Source organism: Bos grunniens, chromosome 28, assembly GCF_055505025.1.
Source record: "Bos grunniens cultivar Pamir isolate PY7600 chromosome 28, Bosgru_T2T1.0, whole genome shotgun sequence".
Taxonomy (NCBI): domain Eukaryota; kingdom Metazoa; phylum Chordata; class Mammalia; order Artiodactyla; family Bovidae; genus Bos; species Bos grunniens.
This window is the reverse complement of record NC_141192.1, coordinates 43,240,208-43,253,249: the sequence shown is the minus strand read 5'-3', so window position 1 is coordinate 43,253,249 and position 13,042 is coordinate 43,240,208. Positions and strand designations below refer to the sequence as shown.

The 13,042-nt window shown below is 41.4% G+C and overlaps 1 protein-coding gene across 6 annotated transcripts in view; it reads right to left on the bottom strand.

Annotated features, from left to right (window-relative positions):
* Positions 1-601: 601 nt before the first annotated feature.
* The window catches only part of FMN2 (formin 2), a 345,241-nt gene continuing 332,800 nt past the window's right edge, over positions 602-13,042 (bottom strand). For all 6 annotated transcript variants that reach the window (XR_015156591.1, XR_015156593.1, XR_015156594.1 and 3 more), the window contains 2 exons: positions 3,608-3,689; positions 602-2,108 (listed from right to left, as the gene is read on the bottom strand). Coding sequence is in view for 2 of the 6 variants with exons in the window: in XM_086381217.1 (XP_086237343.1) it covers positions 2,082-2,108; positions 3,608-3,689 (109 nt within the window). In the remaining 4 variants the exon portion in view is untranslated. The remainder of the gene's footprint in view (positions 2,109-3,607; positions 3,690-13,042) is intronic.

The window sequence follows — 13,042 nt, the reverse complement described above, 5'->3', positions numbered from 1 at the left end:
ACCAGGGAAGTGAGCTGCCTCACTGAGATCAACTCAATTTTTATCACCATTTAATCTACATCATATGAATTTTTGCAACTAATTTGTAACTTATAGAAAAAAGACTTCTTAGGTATTAACATACTGGTATTTCCAAAAGGGGGAAATACTTCTTCCCTAAAACTGCATTAAGAAAATCTGAACTTAAGAAAATATGTTTTGGTGTAGCAGAATTATTATTTTATCTTTACAAACCAGCATTTGTTAAATACTTAGCTGCTAATAACTGTTCAGGCTTCCCTGGTGGCTAAGCTGGTAAAGAATCGACCTACAATGCAGGAGACGTGGGTTCCATCCCTGGGTTGGAAAGATCCCCTGGAGAAGGGAACGGCTACCCATTCTAGTATTCTGGCCTGGAGAATTCCATGGACTGTGTAGTCCATGCGTGTAGTCCATGCAGAGTCGGACACGACTGAGTGACTTTCACTATTCACTAATAACTGTTCAGCCTGAAATAAGAACTTTCAAAAGTCTTTGGACACAGACGCTCTAACTTAACTCCCCTCTGGGGTAAATATTTTGCATGTGCTTTTAGGTTATATATACACAATAGGCACAGAACTCTTTTATTATGCATTTTATTTTCATATAAATTAACATCCTAGAAAAATTAAAATAGAAACACTAAATACAGTATTGCACATAGCAATCTCTGTTAAACGCCCCATTGTATCATTGAAGTTCATATACACATGGAGGGACTGAAGGAGACAGGAAGACGGCAGAACAGCAACCCGAGAGCCACCACTGTGTCTGTGCACATCAACTACAGACTGAAAGGTGAGGACAGTATTTTACATAAATAGAAACATAGTTACAATTCAGATTTTCTTTGTAAGTTGCTTCCATCATTGGTTTGCAATAGCAACAGATTCTCCCCTTTATTTATAGCCATACCCCAAGACATATCATTTTTAAAAATCTATTAATGTTAGACAAAGCAATCACAATGCTTCAGAAGTGACTTTAAAATACTCTCAGAAAGAGTGGAGTTATACTTTTCCCCTCTCAAACTAAAATAAAATATTTTCTTAGGCTCCTTTAGATCATAAACTCTTGCATACTCATTTCATAGCTTTTGATTAACTGCCGTAACACATAAAGGAAACCCCAATCAAGTCACAATACTCAGGCAGGTGGGTTTAATGAACAAGTCCTAGGTAGATATCAATCCATTTAAAGTTACTCTTTTTTTTTCTTTGCCAACAGTTGTCATGTTTGGCAATTTTATGAGGATCATTTAAAAGCACTGTGTCATTTTCTTTGAGAAGGGCAATGGTAAAAGTTACAGAGAGGCACGATTTTGGTTTAATTGGCCTTTGCTGCAGATTGGCTTTATGTAGGTCCTAAAGGACATGGTTGATAAAGACCCTCATTTAACTTAAAATTATAATTCCTGCCTATATTAAATGATGTATAGAAAGGGTTTTCCTTTTGCTATATTTTTTTCTATTCATTGTCTGATGAGTAAAAAAAATGATAATCTTCTTTCACAAATATATAGTTACAGAGACCAACCCAAGAGCTGGGAAAGCCTTATCTATGACATATATAAATGGTACCTCAATTTTAAAATAGAAAATTTATATGCAGATGTGAAACTGATACAAACAAGTCACTAGAAATAACATGTTAACCATAAATCTAAATGCAGTGATGTGGAGTACTGGTCATCAGGAGAAAGAGTGTTTCGCTGTGACAGGGAATATTCTCACAACAGTAAGTTGGAGGTTACTGTTTTGCATGTTCAGAATTAATGCAGATACTGCCTCTTACACATGCTGTTTTGGTCTATTGGTAAAATACCATAAACTTTTTCAAAAAGAAAAGGTGTCACATTCTCCACTGGTCTACTGCTTTTGCATTTTTATATGAATACAGTGTAGAATTCAACAATCAGTGAACTGTCTGGAAAACATAAAGATTATGCAAGAGGCCAAGAAGAAACATGATCAAAATGATGAGTTTCCTTCCTGCCCTCAGGCCGGCTGAATTCTGTGGAAGTGGCTTCAGTGACTCATTTTTGTTCTGCTTTTCATTAGTCAGGTTTTCATGCTTATTTTTGCTTTCTGAAATAAATGCACCAGGTAAGAGAAATAGTTAGAAGAAATAACTTTAAAGAATGTATGGAGTTTAGAATAGCATTTTCATTTGGATCAAATTCTTTGAGAAAAGGTTAAAGATCCACAGCTCATAAGTGAAAAAACATATAAGTAAAATCTATTTATCTCTTAGAATTTTCAGTAATATTTTTGAGGGAAAAAAATGTTTCAAAATTTAGCTTCTAATCGATGTGAAAGAGTATCAGCTCACCATTCTCATTTTCAGTCTTATGTCCAAACACATAAATATTAAAATTGAACTGAGGCTTCATCTCATTGTTAATGTGATTTAATTCTCTTCTATGACTCAGATGGTAAAGAATCTGCCCACAATGTGGGAGACCTGGGTTCGATCCCTGGGTCGGGAAGATCCCCTGGAGAATGGAATGGTGACCCATTCCAGTATTCTTGCCTGGGGAATTCCATGGATAGAGGAGCTTGGCAGGCTATAGTCCATGGGGTCACAAAGAGTCAGACACAATTGAGTGACTAACACACTTTCATCTCATTCTTAATGTGATTTAATTCTCTGCTATCCTTATAACAGCATAATTGTGGTTAATAAATAACTATTCCTTCTCATTCTATACATGTACTTGAAGATATACTTTCATCAAAAAGACAGAAGATAAACCAAACCATAATATAATACTTGTTGTTCAATAAGATTTTGATACAGAGAAACGGAAGGGGAAATATCTTTTAAATGCAGATATAATTTCTAATTTTTTCTAAATAAAGCTGTTTAATTGTGGCCCAATTTTGGTTATTTGAGTATCTTCCATTTACACTATATTAGACTAACTAATTCAAAATGCTATTTTAAGATCTAACCCAACTGTTTATTTAAAATAGCATTTACTTGCTCTGTAGTGCTAAGTGATAATCCCTCAAACATTCAACAAAACATAAGACAGCATCACGCGGACTCATCATGTCCACCAAACCCTTCCCTTCCTGGTGCACAACCTGGTGTTTTATTTTGAGGAAGAAACGAGCAAAGAGGGAAGAGCTTGGCTTGTTACGCTTGGCTGTGGGCTGACAGCTGCTGGTAGCCCCTGTGCAGCCTGAGCCCCTGGTCTGAGCAAAGAACATGCTGCACCTGCACTCCCTGTGCTAGGCCCCAAGGGTGCTCATGGGATTACAACAGCTGTGCTGTGACCCATGTATGATGAGGAGAGTGAAAGATGGCCCCAACTCCACCAGCAGCCCCCCACATATATGCACCCCCTCAGTGGACCCATCTTGATGATTAGGCTTTGAATGCTGAACACCGTGATTCTTTTAGCCTCTGGTACCTGATTACAGGCAGAAGGAAAAGGAGATTCTCTAAGTTGGAAGCTCACTATTTGTTCAAACTTAAGAGGAAGATGATTAAAATATTATTAGGTGGATTTGTATATTCTGAGAAAAGAGTGTTTAAAAGCCAGAGAAAGCTACAAATCAAAAACAGAATAAATACTTACAATTCCAGAGTCATGTCTTGGTTTTATTTTATAGAGTGACTTTCCCTTTTTCTGCCTACACACCTCTTCAGCTTCTTTTACTCTGGATGGGGAGAAAACACATGATATAAACAAAGACTTAGAAAGATCACTACAGTCCATCTATAGTAGGTGAGCAAGTATCATGAAGGATTTGATTTATTAGAGAAAAATAATACCACATACACAGGAATGTTACCTGATACTTGATTTAAAACCATAATAGAGTTAAAGGTGAATTCATCCAGTGGCTCTTAACTTGGAATCAAAGAAGGTCGAATGGAATAGGACACAAGCACATTTATATTTTTAGGCATACTAAAGGAGTCTTACACACAGGAAAATAAAGAAATATCCCTCATATTCAGGTGAGGTGCTGAGATTGGCTCCATTACATAAAAGGGGATGGCACTACCGTATAAATCAGAAGCATTAGTGAAATAAGCAGCATCATATAAGAACTCATATGTTTATTTAAAATGATCTCAGATTCAGTTTCCACATTATGTTTCCCCAGGCATGGAAATCTATACAATGAATACTTGGCACCGTTTTTTCTTTTTTAATTGAGCGTCATCAAGCATGGGGACCAGTCATTTGAAAACAGAAAATAGAGACTGAGCAGTAATGTTTGAACTCCTCTAGCATTTCCTTTTAAACACATGCTCCAAGGAAAACAGTATTGAATTTACCAGAGGAACAGTTAAAAGACGACATCACTGGAAGGGAGGTTGCACAGCAGGTCGCCCTGCTGTCTGATGCTGGGGTAGCATCTGCTCACTTGGCCCCCTGTGTCCCTTGGGGAGGACAAGGGCTCAAGAACGCAGAAGAGTGGCATGTCAGATAATATCTAAAACATAGGCAGCATTCTCATTTATGTGTGTCTATACAAACACTAACATGCCACAAAACTGTTTGACCCTAAATCCGTTCTGGAAAGAGCTATCATCACATCCAAGTGTTCTAATAATATGTTAGACAATTGTTTTTCACAGAGGAGAATGAGAATAAAGAAAATATCTCCCATGAAATGTACAATGTAGTGCTTGCATAAATAATATTAAACTCAAATGTTGTTGTCAAAAAAAAAAAAAAAAAGAACGCAGAAGAGTATCACTACTAGGACTGCCCGGAGCTGCTGCAAACATCCAGAAAGCTTCACTTTAAGAGTCCTTTAGAGGGCTTCCCTGGTGACCCAGGGGCCGCTCCCAGTGCAGGGGCCCGGGTTCCATCTCTGGGCCGTGAACTAGATCCCGTACACTGCAAGGAAGAGTCTGCATGCGGCAAGTAAAGAGCCCATGTGTGGCAACTAAGGCCTAGTGCAGCTAAAAAAAAAAAGGCACTAAAAGTTCTTATAAAATGCTATACAGTGTTATGAATGACTGCTTCTACTAAGCAAATAGTAAGGAATATGTGTGTTAGTTGCTCAGTTGTGTCCGACTCTTTGTGACTCCATGGACTACAGCCTTCCAAGTTCCTCTGTCCATGGAATTCTCTAGGCAAGAATACTGGATTAGGTTGCCATTCCCTTCTCCAGGGGATCTTCTCAACCCAGGGATTGAACCCAGGTCTCCTGCATTGCAGACAGATTCTTTACCGCGTGAGCCACCAGGGAAGCCCAAGAAATATGTAGACTGGAATTCTATTAATAAAAACAGGTGCCATTAGAAAGAAAATAACCTACTAGGTTAATTTATTTTCATTATTGTGATTCTCCTTGGGAATTAAAAATAGAGTACTTCTGGAGAAACTGACAAAGCTGTGATTTATCTTAATAAAAGACTTCTTATGGAGATCTTGAAACCTAGTTCCTGAAAGAAATGAGTTATAAATGTATTTCTTAAGCCTGATGGCAAAGTTTCTAATGACAGATTTCATGTCCTATGCAGCTGAATGAATCCCTGTTTTTAAACAACAGAATGAAACAATTCATTGAGTGCAGCAGCTATGAGGTTACTGTTACAGCTCACAGTAAGGCACGATGGATCAAACTAATTCTTTTTGCTTTTTTTCCCTACAGTTAGTGAAAATCCAGTAAATCCTCTCTTAAATTTACTTAGAACTCTTTAAGGCATTTTGCAATATTAAAAAAAAAACATACTTCACAAGTATTTAGACCACCAAAGCATCTTAATTTTCTTACTATCTTATTTTCTAAGTATCACAGAAAGCCCAGTCTAATACAAACATTTTAAGTTTTACACAGAAAAAAAGTGTGGCCATTCCTACAGCAGGAGAACTAGAGAGTGTGGTCAGCATGCCTGAGTCGGTGCAGGGCTGAGGGCCCTGAAACCCAGGCAAGAGTCACAGGTGTGCACAGATGCCAAGGATGTTGCTCCAGCTCAGGATTCAGGGCAGTTGTGCCCCGAGTGCTTTCAAAGAGAAATCTTAGTTTTCCATACTTCCCTTAGAAGGGGAAATGGGGCTGAGAACAAGGACTCTGTACGGAATAACCTGGGAGTGCTGCAGGGGACCCTGTTGCCCTAGGACTCCCCACCGAGGCCAGAGCTTCCTCCACCCTACTGGTTCAGGCTCTGGATATGAACGTGACTGATGGGGCAAGTGGTTCCCGTGTCCCTAGACTCTTGGCTGCACACACGGCTGAGCTAGGAGCCGGGCCCTGGGCACCAGACAGCAGAGAGGATTCTCAAAGTCAGGTGCAGAGGAATTTCGGAAAAGCAGCTCCCGGGCCAGGTGGCTCTGTTCCAGGTCAGTCCCCCAGGATGTGCTTGCTTGGAAGCAGGAGATGTGGGCACTTGTGGGCAGCTCTGCGAGCAGGCCTATCTATCCTAAGCCTCCTAGCAAATGCTGCTCCCAAATGCCAGTTCTCTTTCAACAAAACTCTGACAAGACTTTCCCCCCACACTTTAGGCAGGAAAAAAGAACGTGTCCCTGGAGGTGAGCTGGCAGAAGTAAGAGGAAAAATACTGAGGGAAGCGGGGATGGAGAGGCCCCAGTTCCTTCCTGCTCAGGCCTTCCTTAAAAAACTGGAAATAGAACTGCCTTATGACCCAGCAATCCCACTGCTGGGCATACACACCGAGGAAACCAGACTCGAAAGAGACACGTGTACCCCAATGTTCATCGCAGCACTGTTTATAATAGCCAGGACATGGAAGCAACCTAGATGTCCATCAGCAGATGAATGGATAAGAAAGCTGTGGTACATATACACAATGGAGTATTACTCAGCCATTAAAAAGAATACATTGGAATCAGTTCTAATGAGGTGGATGAAACTGGAGCCTATTATACAGAGTGAAGTAAGCCAGAAAGGAAAACACCAATACAGTATACTGACACATATATATGGAATTTAGAAAAGTGGTAATGATAACCCTGTATGCAAGATAGCAAAAGAGACACAGATGTATCAAACAGTCTTTTGGACTCTGTTGGTGGGATGATTTGGGAGAATGGTATCGAAATATGTATATTATCATATGTGAAATGGATTGCCAGTCCAGGTTCGATGCATGAGACAGGGTGCTTGGGGCTGGTGCACTGGGATGACCCAGAGGGATGGGAAGGGGAGGGATGTGGGAGCGGGGTTCAAAATGGGGAACACATGTCCACCCATGGCAGATTCATGTTAATGTATGGCAAAACCACTACAATATTGTAAAGTAATTAACCTCCAATTGAAATAAATATATTTATATTAAAAAAAAAGTGCTTGCTTTTCTCATGGCTTTTGTAGTGTCATTGTTCAGTCACTCAGTCATCCCCAACTCTTTGTGACCCCATGGATTACAGCAAGCCAGGCTTCCCTGTTCTTTACCATCTCCCAGAGGTCGCTCAAATTCATGTCCATTGAGTCAGGGATGCCATCCTCTGTCATCTCCTTCTCCTCCTGCCTTCAGTCTTCCCCAGCATCAGGGTCTCTTCCAATGAGTCAGCTCTTCTCATTAGGTAGCCAAAGTATTGGAGCTTCAGCTTCAACATCAGTCCTTCCAATGAATATTCAGGGTTGATTTCCTTTAGGATTGACTGGTTTGATCTCGTGTCCAAGGGATTCTCAAGAGTCTTCTCTAGCACCACAGTTCAAAAGCATTAATTCTTCCATGCTCAGCCTTCTTTATGGTCCAACTCTTACACCCATACATGACTACTGGAAAAACCATAGCTTTGACTATACAGACTTTTGTCGGCAAAGTGATATCTCTGCTTTTTTTTTATTAGTTTTATTTTATTTTTAAACTTTACAATATTGTATTGGTTTTGCCAAATATCGAAATGAATCTGCCACAGGTATACATGCGTTCCCCATCCTGAACCCTCCTCCCTCCTCCCTCCCCATACCATCCCTCTGGGTCGTCCCAGTGCACCAGCCCCAAGCATCCAGTATCGTGCATCGAACCTGGACTGGCGACTCGTTTCATACATGATACTATACATGTTTCAATGCCATTCTCCCAAATCTTCCCACCATCTCCCTCTCCCACAGAGTCCATAAGACTATTCTATACATCAGTGTCTCTTTTGCTGTCTCGTACATAGGGTTATTGTTACCATCTTTCTAAATTCCATATATATGCGTTAGTATACTGTATTGGTGTTTTTCTTTCTGGCTTACTTCACTCTGTATAATAGGCTCAAGTTTCATCCACCTCATTAGAACTGATTCAAATGTATTCTTTTTAATGGCTGAGTAATACTCCATTGTGTATATGTACCATAGCTTTCTTATCCACTCATCTCCTGATGGACATCTAGGTTGCTTCCATGTCCTGGCTATTATAAACAGTCTGCTTTTTAATATACTGCCTAGGTTTGTCATAGCTTTTCTTCCAGTGAGCAAGCGTCTTTTAATTTCATGGCTGCAGTCACCATCTGCATTGATTTTGGAGCCCAAGAAAACTGGAATTCTCCAGGCAAGAATACTGGAGTGAGTAGCCACTCCCTTCTCCAGGGGATCTTCCCGACCCAGGGATGGAACCCAGGTCTCCTGCATTGCATGAAGATTATTTACTGTTTGAGCCACCAGGGAAGCCCCCAAGGACTATTAGACATAGGCATAGACTATAAACATAGAGAGTTTATCACGTTTCCTCCCGTGACACTCAAAAGACAGTACAGCAGAGCTATTTATACCACAGTGGTTTGGAATTCTGTGCGAGAAAGATGTGGGCAATACAAGGCAGGAGCGCATCTAGGAAATATACATATTAAGGGAGAACAAAACCACAGTTGTTTCCTCTACTGGATTATTCCTTTCAGGCTAAAAATATGCTGTTGATTCCTCCATTAAAAAAAAAAAAAAATCCTTCACTCCTTCCCGCTCCAGCAACACCTTCTTTCTCTGCTGACCTCCGAGTGTACTGGCTCCTCCAGAAAGCCACCCATCATCCTCTTCTCCTGCACCCATCTAACCAGGCGTCTGTCACTGACTACCTAATGGTGCCTGTCCTTGTGAAGACACCGATTCCTCCTGCTCCTGCAAGCACCACAGCATGCCACATGGCTCTGGTTTACCCGCTTCTTCTGGAGCCTCTTCCACATGGTCCACCAGGCTCCACGATCTGGCCCAGTACCCCTCTGTGCAGTCATCTTCCACCTCGTTCCTCCTGCTCACTCTGTTCAGGATGCTCACTGCATCTGCCTCCCTCAGGCTTTGCACTTGCCACTCTCCCTGGCTGGAATGTTCTATCTCCATCAGTTCAGTTCAGTCGCTCAGTCGTGTCTGACTCTTTGCGACCCCATGAATTGCAGCACGCCAGGCCTCCCTGTCCATCACCAGCTCCCGGAGTTCACTCAAACTCATGTCCATCCAGTCAGTGATGCCATCCAGCCATCTCATCCTCTGGAGTCCCCTTCTCCTCCTGCCCCCAATCCCTCCCAGCATCAGAGTCTTTTCCAATGAGTCAACTCGTCATATGAGGTGGCCAAAGTACTGGAGTTTCAGCTTTAGCATCAGTCCCTCCAATGAACACGCAGGACTGATCTCCTTCAGAATGGACTGGTTGGCTCTCCTTGCAGTCCAAGGGACTCTCAAGAGTCTTCTCCAACACCACAGTTCAAAAGCGTCAATTCTTTGACGCTCAGCTTTCTTCACAGTCCAACTCTCACATCCATACATGACCACTGGAAAAACCATAGCCTTAACTAGACGGACCTTTGTTGGCAAAGTAATGTCTCTGCTTTTGAATATGCTATCTAGGTTGGTCATAACTTTCCTTCCAAGGAGTAAGCATCTTTTAATTTCATGGCCGCAATGACCATCTACAGTGATTTTGGAGCCCCCCAAAAATAAAGTGCCACTGTTGCCACTGTAGCCCCTGCTTTATTCCTTCACTTCAAGTCCCTGTTTACCCGTCACTTCTCATAGAATACTGTCTGACAGGCCCACATATACTGCCATAACTCCTTCAACTCTCTCTTCTCTTTGCCCTGAGCCCCTAAAGGATAGGGCAGGCCTCTTTCCTCACTGAGCACTAACACAGGACACCTTCATTCTCCTCTGAGCCTTAGTTTCATGTTGTCAAGTGTAACCTCTGGACAATACGATGGCTCATGCTGGGAGAGTGCCACCTGCCCTTTGAGTAAATGCAGAGTCGCCACCACTTGGTGGGGGAGGTGGGGAGAAAGCTGGTGGATTATCCAGAGAATGTCAACATTGCTCAGTAAGATAAAATGGCAGATGAAACTGATTAAAGTTTTCAAACTTAGAAAGATACTCAAAGTATCAGGGATCCTGGGTGTTTTATTAGTGATTTTAATAAACAAACAAAACACCCAGAAGCAAAATAAATCAAAATAGAATGAAATAAAATAAAATGCTCATGGGCTTCACATAAGACAACATTCAGAAAGAGCAAGCATGAGTTGGTGCAGTCACCATGGAGAACAGTATGGAGATTGCTCAGAAAAACAGCGGTACCAGAAGATCCAGCAATCCCACTCCTGGGCACAGATTCAGAGAAAACTGTAATTCAAAAATACATGCACCCCAATGTGCACCCCAACAGCAGCACTACTTACAATAGTCAAGACATGGAAACAACCTAAATGCCCACAGACAGATGAATGGGGAAAGAAGATGTGGTACATATATATTCAATACAATGGAGTTTTACCATTCTCTAGGTCCATCTAGGAACAGGGATGGGTGAATCCCTACTAAGTGAAGTAAGTCAGATGGAGAAAGACAAATATCATATGATATCACTTATATGTGGAATCTAAAATAAGACTCAAATGAACTTATATATGAAACAGAAATAGATTTACATAGAGAACAGACTTGTGGTTGCCAAGGAGGGGGCTGGAGGAGGGATGGAGTGGGAGGTTGGGACTAGCAGATGCAAACTATTATATATAGAATGGAAAAACAAGGTCTTACCATATAGCACAGAGAACTGTATAACACTGAGAATATATATCTCAGGATATATATTCAATATCCTGAGATAAATCATAATGGATATATGTATGACTGAACTACTTTTCTGTACAGCAGAAATTAGGACATTATAAATCAGCTATACTTCAATTACAAATTTAAAAATTAAAGAAGAGGAAGCAGACAAAAGCATCCAAATTTGAGTTTGATATGGAATTATAATATGCAGGTAAGAAATATTAAGCAGGTATAATAACTTTGATGATGGTGATGACAACCATGGTGCTAATGATTTAAAGGTCCTTTTAAGGAGGAAAAAATTATAAACAAGAGCTTTCCACAGAAACTAAGGGGAGCCTAGACTGGAGGACACTTATTTGCCACGACGGCTGTTCATTGAACAGCTGAATAGACTAGCAATGCCCGTGTCCAAGGCCATGCTGTGCTCCCACGGCCAGTCCCACAGCCCCAGGATGGCCAGTCCTCACTGCGGGCCCCCTGATAGGAAGCACCATGTAAAGGTCTGTCCTCGCCCCAGGAAATGCCTGCTTTCTTCTCAAGGGCTCAGACTTCCTCTCCTGACCTAGAGGTTGCCCGTGGTTCACGTTTCTAAGTCTGTTTAAGATAAGTAGAAGCAAAGATCTTGAGCAGCGCCTGGTCAGTGGCCCATGGGGAGGGGTCCTAAGTGAAGATTCAGAGGCCAGGCAAGGGCCCAGTGGGCGGGAGATGGGGACATTCTGGTGAGAGGGTGGAGGCCCAACGAAACAGAAGCGAGAGATGGGGCTTTACCCCAGGGCCAAGGCGAACACATTTCTTCCCCCTTTTATTTATTGTAACCATTATCATAGCCACTCTTTGTTCCTAAGGATTTATCTCTTTTCCATTAGAACTACAGATTGAGAAAACGTGGACAATCTGACTCCTCTCAGGATATTAGATCTGAAAAAAGTGTATTTGGAATACATGAGTCATTTCAGATCACATATACACGTATTACCTATTTTGTGAGTGTGTGTGTGTGTTTTAACATGACTTAAGGTTTCCTGCAAGAACAGATAAGAAAGCCTTCTTCAGGGATCAATGCAAAGAAATAGAGCAAAACAATAGAATGGGAAAGATTAGAGATCTCTTCAAGAAAATTAGAGATATCAAGGGAACATTTCATGCAAAGATGGGCTCAATAAAGGACAGAAATGGTATGGACCTAACAGAAGCAGAAGATATTAAGAAGAGGTGGCAAGAATACACAGAAGAACTGTGCAAACAAGAGCTTCACGACCAAGATAATCATGATGGTGTGATCACTCACCTAGAGCCAGACATCCTGGAATGTGAAGTCAAGTGGGCCTTAGAAAGCATCACTACGAACAAAGCTAGTGGAGGTGACGGCATTCCAGTTGAGCTATTTGAAATCCTGAAAGATGATGCTGTGAAAATGCTGCACTCACTATGCCAGCAAATTTGGAAAACTCAGCAGTGGCCACAGGACTGGAAAAGGTCAGTTTTCATTCCAATCCCAAAGAAAGGAAATGCCAAAGAATGCTCAAACTACCACACAATTGCACTCATCTCACATACTAGTAAAGTAATGCTCAAAATTCTCCAAGCCAGGCTTCAGCAATACATGAACTGTGAACTCCCAGATGTTCAAGCTGGTTTTAGAAAAGGCAGAGGAACCAGAGATTAAATTGCCAGCATCTGCTGGATCATGGAAAAAGCAAGACAGTTCCAGAAAAACATCTATTTCTGCTTTATTGACTATGCCAAAGCCTTTGACTGTGTGGATCATGATAAACTGTGGAAAATTCTGAAAGACGGGAATACCAGACCACCTGACATGCCTCTTGAGAAACCCATATGCAGGTCAGGAAGCAAGAGTTAGAACTGGACATGGAACAACAGACTGGTTCCAAACAGGAAAAGGAGTATGTCAAGGCTGTATATTGTCACCCTGCTTATTTAACTTATATGCAGAGTACATCATGAGAAACGCTGGGCTGGAAGAAACACAAGCTGGAATCAAGATTGCCAGGAGAACTATCAATAATCTCAGATATGCAGATGACACCACCCTT